At 45.9% G+C, this 13598-nt stretch overlaps 1 protein-coding gene across 2 annotated transcripts in view; it reads left to right on the top strand.

Annotated features, from left to right (window-relative positions):
• The window catches only part of UTP15 (UTP15 small subunit processome component), a 360659-nt gene that overhangs the window by 332211 nt on the left and 14850 nt on the right, over positions 1-13598 (top strand). For both annotated transcript variants that reach the window (XM_085632333.1, XM_085632332.1), the window contains exon 13: positions 5870-5928. In XM_085632333.1, the coding sequence (XP_085488459.1) occupies positions 5870-5928 (59 nt within the window). The remainder of the gene's footprint in view (positions 1-5869; positions 5929-13598) is intronic.

Genomic DNA, 13598 nt, shown 5'->3' with positions numbered 1-13598 from the left:
CCAAGTCAGGGCATTCCTTGGTTTGACTGGGTACTACAGGAGGTTTGTGAAGGGGTATGGGTCCATTGTGACCCCCCTCACAGAACTCACCTCCAAGAAAATGCCCAAGAAAGTTAACTGGACAGTTAGTTGTCAAAAGGCTTTTGACACCCTAAAAGAAGCAATGTGCTCAGCACCAATTCTAAAAGCTCCAGATTATGCCAAGCAGTTCATAGTGCAGACTGATGCCTCTGAGCTAGGGATAGGAGCGGTCCTATCCCAGACCAATGATGAAGGCCAAGACCAACCTGTTGCTTTTATAAGCAGAAGACTACTCCCTAGAGAGCAGCGTTGGAGTGCCATTGAGAGGGAGGCCTTTGCTGTGGTTTGGTCCCTGAAGAAGCTGAGGCCATACTTGTTTGGCACTCACTTCCTAGTTCAAACTGACCACAGACCTCTCAGATGGCTAATGCAGATGAAAGGGGAAAATCCAAAACTACTGAGGTGGTCCATCTCCCTACAGGGAATGGACTTTGAAGTGGAACACAGACCAGGGACTGCCCATGCCAATGCAGATGGACTTTCCAGGTTCTTCCACTTAGACAATGAAGACTCCATAGGACAAGGTTAGTCTCATCACCTTTCGTTTGGGGGGGGGTTGTGTGAGAAAGTGCCATCTTTCTTGCATGGTATGCCCCCACTTTTTGCTAAATTGCTGAATGTACTTCGATTGAGTGTACCCTGGGTTCCTGCCAATCAGGTGCCCAGGGCCTATGTTCCTTCCTTAAACCACACAAACTCCAAATTGGCAAACCCTAGCCACATGTCAGCCCCTAGTAAATGGTACCCTAGGTACCCAGGGCCTTGTGACCAGGGAAGGCCTCTAAGGGCTGCAGCACTCATTGTGCCACCCTCAGAGGCCCTGTACCCTTACACACACACACTGCCCTTGCAGGCTGAGTGTCTGGGTGCAGGACAAAACAAAGAGTCGACATGGCACACATCACTGTGTACCATGCCCATCACCTACACTGCCAAGGCATATGTCAGCCACCCCTCTAGCTGGGTGCATTACGCCTATGGTGTGGGCACAGGAGCAGGAGCCCTGTGCCCCTACAGTACCCGGGTCCATTCCTGGGCACTGTAAGTGCAGTGCTGTCACTTAAGAATACATGGTACTGAGAGCTTGTCAAACACGAGCTCCACAGCACCATATTGGCAACACTGAAGCCTGGGAAGTTTGGTATCAAACTTCTCAGCACATTGAACCCACACTGATGCCAGTGTAGGATTTAATGTACTAAGCACCCCAGAGGGCATCTTAGAAGGTGCCCCCTTACAGCTAACTTGCAATCCACGTCTGCTCTGAGGCTGCCCAGGCTGCCACACAGCAGACACGTTGCTGGACCCCTGGGTGGGAGAGCCCCTGCTCTCCCGGGCCTGCAACAATGCACATCCTGGGTGAGGTGAGAAATCTCCTCCCCCAGGATGAGCAAAGGGAAGCTTCAAAGGCATGCCGCCAGTTGGAGTTTCCCCAGGCCACTGCAACCCCCCACTCTGGCGGGAAGCTTGGCCGGAAACCCCATACAAGGACAGGGGATGTGCCAGCCTGCCCACCCCACCCCTCAGGTGGGGGAGGCGAGGTGAAGCACATCTCCGGGCTCTCGCCATCTTGGAGATGGGAGGCCCTACCCTATCAGGATTAGGCTACTGCCCCCCTCCCACAGGAGAGAGGCAGGATAGGGGGTGTACCCACCCCAGGACAAGGACCCATTGGTCCCTGGCCTTCACCTACCTGTAACGCCCCTAAATCTAGTATTTAGGGGCCCCCTGAACCTTCCTTCCTCAGATTCCAGATAGAAAAACGACAAGAAGAGCAAGAAGAACAAAGACCTGCCCTGCAGCTGCTAAAAAGAGAAGAAGACACCAACTGCTTTGGCCCCAGCCCTACCGGCCTGTCGACTCTCGAACCTGCACCAGCGCGGCATCCCACGTGGCCAGCAACCTCACCAACCCCGGAGGACCTGGCTACCCTTTAGCTCTAAGCCCCTGGGACTCCCACGAGTAGAGGCTCTACTCAAGAAACCTACCTGCTATCCCTGGCACCAGCCCGGGACCGCGGACCCAACACACTCTGCACCAGCCAAGCCTGGCCAGTGCCGGAGTGGACAAAGACCCTGAGGACGACCCCACGGCGACTGTGACCCCGAGTCCGGCACCCAAGGACCCCCCTCGACATCCCGGAAGAAGCCTGCAGCCTCAGAACCAAGTGCCACCCCAGCCGCGATCAACCAGAGGGTAAGATTCCCGACGTCAAAAGGCACCCCTGCACCCGGCGCCCTGCGACCCCCTGTGCCCAATCCCGGGGTACCCACCTAACCTACAACTACCCAACTTACCTCTCGAAGTGGTGGTGGCACCTGGAACATCCTCGTCCCCGAGCCTGCAGCCTCTTTCCAAACAGGAACAATCCCATTGATTTTCATTGAGCGCCCTAAGGCTCAAAAGCACCCTGCACCCAGCCGCCCGAGTGGCCCTGGCAGTGCCCTCTCTACTCTAACCTACTTCCCCACTTGCCCTGAGTAAGTGACCAGGAGCCCAGCTCCCACAGCCGCGTGGCTTGCCAGACAGCAGCCACCAACCAAGGCCCCCCTATCCCTCATAGGATAACATTGGGCCCAACTCTCTCTGCACCCGGCCGTCCTGAAACCGCTGAGGGTGAACCAACTGTACTTACCTGACACTGGGGGACCCCTGAGTCCATGCCCGGAATTTCAACACTACCAGTCGAGTACTTACCCTTAAACCGCTAACTTCATTTTCCTCATAGGGTAACATTGACTGGCTTTTTCTTCAAAAATCTTCTAAGTGTGAACTTTTCAAAACTGCAAAAATTCACCAAAAATCAGCCAAGTGACAAAAACGAATTTACTCACCTGCTCCTAGGTGAGCTCCCAGTGCTGGATCTTGGTGCCCAGCCCTGACTCTGAAAAGTGTTCACAACTATACTTACTTCTAACTCATTTTTCTCCCATAGGAAACCATTGTCTGCTTTTCTGTGAAATTTCTTCTAAGTGTCTACTCTTGCAAATTTGAAATATTCTTTTAAAATCGTACCATTTCTGCAAACGAAATTACTTACCTGCTTTTGATAAGGACCCCAGTCCTGGGTCTAGGCACCCAGTCCTGGATTACTAAAGTAACGATTAAGTACTCTACCTGCAATTTGAAATTCTTGCCATAGAGATCCATTGAATGTTTTCTGTGAAATATTTTCTAAGTGCTAACTTTTGAAATAGCTAAATATTATTTAAAAATCATTACAGTTATTAAGTCGACTTTCATCACTTGATTCTGAATACTGACCCCAGGCTGGTTCTAGGATCCAGACCTGGAATTCCAAAAGTAATCTGAAAAGTAATTTATTACAAATAACCTAAATTTACCATTGAGCTCAATGCATTGTTATGTTTAGGAAATAGGATTGTTTATTGCAACCAACTGTAACTGTTTACACAAATTTATGGCTTGAAACAAAAGTATTTATATTCAACCTCTCATTCTGAGAAAGTATATTTTTACCCCCCTTTGTGGTTCTAAAAATAAAACAAGCATATATTTTATATATACAAATCATTGGCCTAGAGTTCAGTTATTGAGTGTGTGAAACCATTTGCTGACTGAGTGTGTACAATAAATGCTTTACACTGTCCTCTGGTACTGCCTTACTGCTCGACCAAGCTACCACTTTTGAGAGTAAGGTCATACCTAACTTTGACCTCTATCAGCCTCTGGGGGACTGTGGACTCTGTACACCCTGTACCTATTAGGGAACAGTATATACAGAGCCACTTTCTCACACTGCTGTATAGTCTATGCAGAAGCATGTGATCTACAGCTCACAAGCCTCGAACGGAAAATGCTACTTACCCAGTATGCATCTGTTCTTGCATGTAGAGCTGTAGAATCTCAAGCGCCCACCCACCTCCCTGGCTACCTGTAGCTGCTGTAGTTCTCTTGTTACTATTCATACATACACATGGCCATCTCTATTCTTTACTACTACTCCATTCTCTCACCCTCTGTGGGAAAATAATCTGAAGATGGAGTCAATGACGATGCACACTATCACCGAAAGGAGGAGTCACCTACCTTATGACTAGAAAGACTTCTTTGAAGAAAAACAAAGTGCAAACATCCGGACCCAACACTAGAAGGCGATGTATGCATAAGCATGAGATTCTTCAGCTCTACATGCCAAGAACAGATGCATACTGGGTTAGTAGCATTTTCCTTCAGACTTTTCATTTGACTTTAGGCCTTCTATAAATTAGTCCCTCTGCATTGGCATTGTAGGTAGACTCACTGGTGACCCACCATCAAAGATATGGAAAGGTGTGTATTTCCTAAATGGCACTGTAGAGCTATACATATATAGCTAACTTGGTGCTTTTTTAGATGGTCTTCACGGGAACCCTTTGGACATAAGTAGAGCCTATTTGAGGGACATCCCTCTACTGAAATGGAAAGGCAAATCAAAAGAGTAAGCAATGTTTTTATGTGTTTCAAATTTCTATAACCTTGTTTCTGTAGAGATACATGCATGCGAGTCTGTTATAAATGCTTCTACCCAAGAATTTAGATAACCAGTAGTTCTCTTTCTGTTGTGCAGTGGTGCGTCTGAGCTTATAAGAAACTGCTAGATATTGTATTTATAAAATGGTGTGTCAGGTTCCAAAGCTTAACATAATGTGTAGAATCTGGATAATCCTGTTAAGCGTCTTACAGCAGAGAATATAGAAGGAGGGATTTCTTGTTGGCATATGTGCATTAGAGCCAATTATCTTGCATTAAAGTTCTTACTCTTTTGACATTTGCTCATACCACTTGATTATTAAGGTTGGTATTTCGTTCAAAGATGTCTGTGAGTAGAGAGAGGTTGAGTTAATAAGGCAGTTTCATTTTTGTGGCATAATTAGAGAAAATAGCCTTCATCACCCAACAAGAAGCCTATGCCTCTGTCAAATCTAAAACCCCTTCTGTTGCTGAATAAATACCATATTATTTCTAAATTGTTCAGACCTTTAATCTGGTAATCCAAAAATGTGCGAGTGAACAGTCTTGGTTTGCCCCCCTTTGAGAATTTGCAGTTTCTATTGTGCACAGTTTATTTTAGGAGCTTTTGACTAGAATATAATGTTAACAATTTCTGCTATTTTTATTTTGAAAATGTTTGTTGATTTATGGCCCAATTCAGATCACAAATGTCATGTCTTGATTAACAGAATCTGGATCTGTGTCTGTGAGTGCAAATGAAGCAGTATCACATGAAATCTGCCAGTGCTTTGGATTTTCCACAGTACTACATTTTATGTCTAGGGTAGGAACATCAGTCTTTCCAAAGGTGTGATAAGGCATTGCCCATTGTTGAATGTAGCAAAAACTCACATTTTTATAACTCTGGATATTCACAAACACAGCTTTTTTTCACCCCAAAAGGCACACCTTAACTTAATAGCAAACAGCCTTGCAGAAACATAAATTGGGTATGAAAAACCTGAAAAATATTCCTTGAGGAAAATAACTTCTTGTTGTGAGACACTTTTTTGCCACAATTACTCCTGCAGATTGTCCTCAAGATTGTGTATAGAATGAATAATCATGTGCATGTAGGCTTTGTTTACATTTCCATTTGTACTCATGTGGATCGCTGTAAATACTCTGTTAGGTAGAAATCTACCTAACTTGTCGGCTCATGCGTTCGATTTGTTGATTTTTAAACTCGTCTGCATTCAGTATGAGTTTCTTTTGTTCTGGATGTAGAAAAATGAAAACATGTCTTTTATACCGAAGCACAAATTGCAAAAGATAATATGCTCTTCCTCCTCAGGCACGCTGTGGAGCCCAGATTTGCCCCAGTTCTAATCCATGTTGCAGAGCTGCTTGTTGGTAAGCATTGAAACTTTGTGTGAAACTGAGTTGATTTTTAAGGGACACCACTAAGCAAGTATTTTTTCTTGTGTGGGGTTTTCTAAATTGACTGCTGCCCCTGCCAAGATATGTCCTCCAGGTAAACAACTATGTTTGTAGCATATGCTGCTGTAGATAAACATGCTCTGCATTATCCTGCCATATAGTGTTGAGCTCAGATGTTTACAAGTTTTTTTTCTTTGAAAAAAATCTTTTGAGTCACGAGATGCACTTTGACTCCTATCTTAGCATTGTGCGTGGGCACCGACTCATTGTTGCTTTGTTTTTTTTTTCAGTTATTGGTTTCGGGCATGCACTCCCGGGGCTGTGAGTTTCGACACTTTCTCCACGTTTCCGCTCGGGGCTCAGGCTGTGTATTGAATGGACACCATTACCTCCCCTCCAATATTGTCCTCATTGCCATGCCAAATATCCATGGTCTGATCACCATGAGGTTTGTCACCATCACAATGGACGCCTCTAAAACCAGCAAGAGGCACATCTAGACTACAAGTCATGTTGGCTCCACATCACCAGGGATGCCACATCGACTACCTCGAGCTACTGGCCATACATCTCACCATCAAAGCCTTCCTTCTCATCATTCAGAACAAAGTCGTACCAATCAAAACAGACAACATGACAGTTATGCATTACCTCCAGAAACAGGGCCTTACTCACTCTCTCGACCTGTCAATACTGGCACAGAAGACATGGCATCGGGCACTCTGCAACTGTATTCACTTTCATTACGGAGTACTGTCTGGAGGTGGACAATAACCTTGCTACAAGTCCACAAATGGGATCTCCACCCGCAAATCCTACTCCACTACCTTCAGCGCTGGGGCATTCCACACATAGACCTATTCGCCATTCCCAAAAACTCAAAATGCCTAAACTAGGCCTTCATGTACCTACACCCTCAGTAGGCAATGCACTATGGATTAACTGGTCACAGATCTTTGCTTACATTTTTCTGCATCTCCTACTTCTTCATTCATGGTCCTGAAGATGCGGCAAACCTCTCACTCTTATCCTTGTAGCTCTCACCTAGGCCAAACAGCCCTGGTACTTGACACTCCTACAGATGTCAGTCAGTCCCCAAGCGAAGCTTCCTAAACAGGCCAGACCTTCTCACCAGGAGTCAAGACCAAATCAGACATCCAGACCCCAAACAGCTAAATCTGGCACCTGAGGTCCAAGAGTTTGGTTCCCTATGTCTCCCAGAATACATGGACATCCTACAAGAACCTTGCAGGCTTATCACAAGACTCTGCTACGCTGCAAAGTGGAAAAGATGTCTCCATTATGGCATCCCCAAAATCTGGATCCCCCCTGTGATCAAAGACATTAACAGGTGTTTGCTTCACCTGCAAAAAGCAGGTCCTGCCTACACTTCATAAGGTTGTATTTAGCTGCAATAGTTGCTTACATGCATAACAGGGAACATTCTTCCTTTTACCGCATGCTAGTAGCTAAAGCCTTCATGGAGGGCCTCTGGAGAAGTCGTTCCCTCCAACAGGTCCCCCTACACCCATCTGAAATTTCAGTATAGTCCTCACTAGAACTCATGGGACCCTCTTTTAAACCTTTTCACTCATGCCCTCCATAGAACCTTTCCTGGAAGGTAGTTTTTTTGTGTGGCCATAACATCCCTTAGTCTTCTTAGTGAGCCCCAAGCCCTCACAATACTAGAACCCCTCATTTAGGTCTATAAAGATAGAACACTCATGTCTAATGTAAAGTTCTTTCTCGAGGTGGTTTTTCATTTTCATTTCAATAAAACCAGAGAGCTTCCAATCTTTCTTTCCTCAGCCAGACTCAATAGCAGAACAAGCCCTTCACACTCTAGACATCAAACAGGTTATCATAAACTACATTTGCATGGCCAAGCCCTTTCAAAAAGCTGACCACTTGTTCCTAGCCTTCGCTAAACCCCACAAGGGCCAGCCGTTCCCCAAAGCAGGCATTGCGAGGTGGATAGTCAAGTGCATCCAAGCTTGCTATCATAAATCTAAAAGAGCTCTCCCTGTTACCCCAAGGGTGCATTCTACACAAAAGATCATAGCAACTATGGCTTTTTTGGCCAGTATTCCATTAGTGGACATATGAACATATTCAGAGCAGCTACTTAGTCAACCCCTCACACCTTCATTGCCTTATTGTTTGGATATCCTAGCCAAATAGACAACAGACATTAGTTGGCCAAACTGTCCTCAGATCACTATTTCAGACATCTACATCATGTACTAGTCACTCCTTGTAGAGGGTTTAGTACAAAGAGAAAGGGTTTTACACAAAAAGGAAGAGATGGCGCTCAGCAGGTCAACGTAACTGTGTCTATGATTTTAAAAGCATTATTTTAGTATGGTGCTAAACTGGGAAGGGGAAACCGTAATAACCCCTTAATTTGCGCAGGGAAACCCTACCACATAAGATAAATAAAAAAACCTGTGCACACATACAATATTATAACAGGCAAAGTCAATGCATAAAAACACATTGAGCAAAATCCAACGGGGATGTCTTAGTCTTCTTTAATATGTTGTTTAACAGAGCAGCCAGCCGACACGTGTTTCATCAGAGAGACAATGGTCTCTGAATCTTCAGGGCTGTTTACTCTAAATGGCACACCGTATGATCCCAACACCGGTGATAATTCCAACCCGGTGGGGCTTTGGTCAGTGCTAAGAACGCTGTTCTGCGAAACCATGGAAACCGATGAGTAATAGCCAAAAAAGTAAGGACGCAAAGTAACGATAACTCCACGATGGCAACTCTATAGTGAGTAACCGTGTAAAATAGTCGAGAAAACAACCGCGGTCTTAAATAGCCATATATGTCGCTGAAAGTAATCACGCCAGTACAATTGAAACGGAGACAAAATTCTCCCATATATTGTAGTCACAAATTAGCTTGGTGGTAGCAAAGTCCATCAATGTCAGACACGTGTGTTGTGTCTATGAGACCCACTAGGATAAAAACTGAATCAAACGTCCTGACGGCTCCACTGCAATCCTGGAGACTCCTTGTGGAGGGTACTGCTTTGTTTGCAGTCTATGCAGAGCATGTGCATCTACAGCAACACAGGCTATGAACAGAAAACGTTACTTACCCTATAAACATATGTTTGTACCATGTAGTCCTGTAGATTCACATGCACCCATCCTACTCCCTGAAAGCTTTTGGCTCAGATCACAGATCTCATCCTTTCCTAAATAACTTCCTTTACCAATGGGCCTGTCTACCATACTGTCTTTACTCACCACTCTATACTATTCTCACTCGCTGCCCAAAACAAACAATATAACATGAAGTCGGTGTCACCACGCTCATAGCTGGCTAAGGGAGGAGTCACAGTGCGTCTTGTGACTAAAAAGACTTTCTTAGAAGAAGAGTTTCTTGCAAATGTCCAAGCCCAGTACGAGATAGCAGGTGTATACAAAGCATCAACATCTACAGCGCTACACACTACAAACAGATATTTACAGGATAAGTACAAGTTTCTTTTTACTCCATTCATGTAGTGGGGGTACAACAATGTAACATTGAAGTCCTTGTTAGTCAAAAGGGGTAAAATGCAAGGTTAAATGTGTCAACATGTAATAGAATCATATTCCCCTAGTCCGCATAAAATGTATCACATTCAGTTCAATCATAGTAAGTTGGCAGGTTTGTGTGGCAACAGTAGCCGAAGATGCACTGTAAAATCTGCATGCATCACCTAGCTAACCATCATAACGTTCTGGCATAGATTAAATGTAGACTGTGACATGGTCTCTGTTATATAAAATTTCAGCTAAATAAACTCTGGTGTACAAACAGTGCCACGTGTACTACATTGAAGTATTTAGGCTAAATGAGCTTGGTGGCGCCAAAGTTTTATTCCACATCACAGCCAAAAAATGAATGTTCTTAAAATAAAGTTATTGACAGTTCTTTGCGAAAAGGACCCCACAGTTTCACAAGCAATTCAGGCAAGAAGTGAGCTCGCTTTAACGTCAGGTTTATGCTCAATTTGAAACCGACCATACGAGGCATCTTGAATATGTAAACTAACTGTATATGAGTAATAACTGTTCTTTGAGGGTTATATATTTTCAAACCCAGTATAAATACTGACATTTTGTTTTAAATTCACCATGCCTGCTGTTGACAGAGATAACAGGCCTGTATTAAAACACATCTGCTTTATAAAATAGCCTAATAGAAGCCATAGATTTTTGAAAAATACTTGTTCGAGGCATATGAGCTGCAGATTACACACTATGCTTAGATCGCCATCTGGTGTTGGGCCTGGATGTTTGCACTTGTTTTTGTCCTGGAAAGTCTTTGGAAGTCACGATATGGGTGACTCCTCCTTTGGATCATAGTGCGCATGGGCATCGGCTCCAGTCTCAGATTGTTTTTTTCCGCCATTGGGCTCTGATGTGTTACTTGCGCTCCATTTCGGAACTGTTAACGTTTTTTTCTTTCGATGCGCAATCCTTCCCTGACGGTATCATCTCGATCACGTTTTCCCAATCCACGCAACTCAACAATTTCGAAGTCTTCGATTCCGGTCGTAGACGATGGCCTTCAGGCCTACCTGGGCCTTATCATCTGGCTCATGGAAAGGACGCCATTCGAAAAGTGTCCTCGATGTGGGCTGAAGTTTCCCCACACCGATCTGCATGAGGTGTGCAACTTCTGCCTCTCACCGGAGCACAAGGCCAGAGACTGTCCAGCTTGTGCCTCCTTTCGATCCCCGACGACATCTTCCAAGAGGGCATTGATTCATCGCCTCGAAGCTGATGACTCCGACGTCGAGGACATCACTCCAGCACAAAGGGTCGTGAGTACAGACGTTGACCCAGACCCCCCCCCCCCCCCGACACCATCTAAAAAGGCTTCGGTCACACCTTCACCTTAGGGCCCAGGTGCACACCGAGAGACTGCTTCCCATGACCCGCCTCCGGGCCCAGTAAAGAAGCCTACTAAGCCTTCAGGTGACTCGGGCTCGAGTCAGCCTACCCTCTGTGCCGAAAAACATCCACAGGCACGGAAAAAGAAGCCGTCCTCTCCCTCATCCACGCCGACCGCTGCTTCGACATCCAAGCACTCGGTGCCGAAGACTGACACCGGCTCCTCGACACCGACAACACACTCTGAGCCCATCAAAAAACTGCCACCAAAGGGCCAGACTCCCATGCTTCAAAACCGAAAAAGACATCGGACCGAGGAAACAACAGGTTCCATCGGCTAAAGACACTGCAAAACCGCACAGTTCCAAACCCAGAACCGCTACCGAGTCGGCGCCGAAAAAGCCTATGGCAGCAACACCATCGGCACCGAAGGATCTGCCTCCCACAGAAGAACGGTTTCGCCCAGATCCTTCCCAAAAAACTCTTGTAAAGGATCCTAAGACTGGTCACTTGATGCTTAGCTTCAAAAAGCGACCACAAGATACGCCTGCACCGGCTCCACCACCTAAAAAGAGAGATTTTGCTACTTCTCCATTAAGGATCCCTTCTCTTCCTCCTCCTCCTCCTCACCGCTCTCCTACACCATCCCCTACTCCAGTAGATGATGATAACACCTCAGATGATGCAGGGGGTGGTGCGGACGATCAACCACTAGCGGACCCTGGTCCTACTGGCTCCCCAGACCCCTGGGATGATTATAGCATCCCAGACGTCCCTTACATCCCACAAAAGGACATCTACCCCTCCAGGCCTTCCCCCCCGGAGAACACTATCGGCTTTAACCAGCTCCTCCACAGAGCTGCCCTGTACCACGGGGTTGACCTACACACAGACCCGTGGAGGAAGATTTTCTCATGGACACTTTTGAAACCACACAAAAGTCCACCTCAATTTTACCCATGCTTAAGGGGGTCATTAAGCATGCACCAGAGGTCTTTAAAGACCCTGTCAGGGCTCGAGTCATCAACCCTAGCATCGAAAAAAAAAGTATATGGCCGCCCCTCCTGATCCAGCCTACATTAAAGGCCCTGCACCACTAGACTCCCTTGTAGTCTCCAATGCGAGAAAAAGAGCCAATTCCCAATCATCAGGTGACGCACCACCACCAGATAAGGAGTCTAAACTCCTGGACGCCTCTGGCAAACGAATGGCGTCACAGGTGGCAAACATATGGCGCATCGCCAATACTCAAGCGCTGTTATTTAGGTATGACAGGGCACATTATGATGAGCTTGAGTCCATAATGCAGCACCTCCCAGACCGGTATAAAAATAGGGCGAATGAACTCATACAAGAAGGTAAAACCATTACTAACACCTCCATCCATTGTACCTTAGATGTAGCAGATACCGCCTCAAGGGCAATAAACACCAGTGACCTTTTGCGTAGGCATGCCTGGCACCACAAGTGTTTACCAAGTGCCTAGCGATGGTCGCGGCACACCTAAGAAGACAGTACATTCACGTCTTCCTATATCTGAACGACTAGCTCATAAAAGCCAGCTCATACAACCAGTGTGTACAACACTCATGCCACTATCCAACTACACCACGACCTGGGGTTCACAGTAAACCACACCAAGTCCCATCTGCAACCGTCCCTCACACACAACAATACCTTGGTGCACAATAGACACCTCAAAAGCGTTAGCCTATCCCAGTCCCACCAGGATAGCAAGCATGCAAGCTCTTCTCACCAAATTCCAATCGCACACTTGCGTGCTGAGAAAAGCGCCTGTAAAAAACTGGAGCGGTCATGGCGCCGCTCACACGACGAACATGCTAAAATCTTGTATAAAGCAGCTATGACAATTTACCATAAAAATGTCAAATTGGCCCGTAAATCCCATATTGCAGCAACTTTGGAGCAGGCGGGGAATAATGTAAGGCTACTTTTCCAAATTGTACATGATTTTATAAACCCCAAATCTTGCCAGACTAAGGATAGCTTCTCCCAGTCGCTATGTGACAACATCTCCTCCTTTTTTGTACAAAAGATAGAGAAGATTTATCATAATATTACCTCATCCAATACTTTTGCTTCTAGCGCTGCAGAAATTATGCCACAACTTACTACTGAGGGACCTCGTTTGACTACTTTCCCCCCTATCTCTGTCACCGAAGTGCAAATTCTTTTGGAATGCACTAGATCTGGCTCCCCACTGGATATTTTACCTGCTAAAATCTCTTCCCGTTTTGCGGCCCTGCTGGCACCCCCAGTTTGCTCGATAGTCAACGCTTCTTTAAAATCTGCGACTCTTCCTCTAAAATGGAAACATGCTCAGATCATTCCTATTCGTAAGAACTCTAACATCTCCCCGGAGGAAGTATCAAACTATCGTCCTATTTCGTTGCTCCCTCTACAGAGCAAGATAGCGGAGAAATACGTCAATAAACATCTATCTGCTTTTCTCGAGTCTTGCAAGGCTCTGGACGTCTCTCAGTCAGGCTTTCGTGCTAAACATAGCACTGAAACGGCTCTGGTGGAGGTTGTGGATAATATCAGAATGGCTCTGGACCAAGGTCAAGCGGCACTTCTGGTGCTGCTTGACCTATCAGCAGCTTTTGACACCATTTCCCATCAAATCCTCCTACAAAGACTCCAGGAGATTGGTGTGGAGGGATCTGCACTTAGTTGGCTGACTAATTTTCTGTCTAACCGTACTCAGGCAGTGGCAATGGGGCC

The sequence above is a fragment of the Triturus cristatus genome, chromosome 2_1, assembly GCF_964204655.1.
Source record: "Triturus cristatus chromosome 2_1, aTriCri1.1, whole genome shotgun sequence".
NCBI classification, from domain to species: Eukaryota; Metazoa; Chordata; class Amphibia; order Caudata; family Salamandridae; genus Triturus; species Triturus cristatus.
Note: the sequence above shows the minus strand (reverse complement) of the source record. Positions and strands in the feature narration are given on the sequence as shown.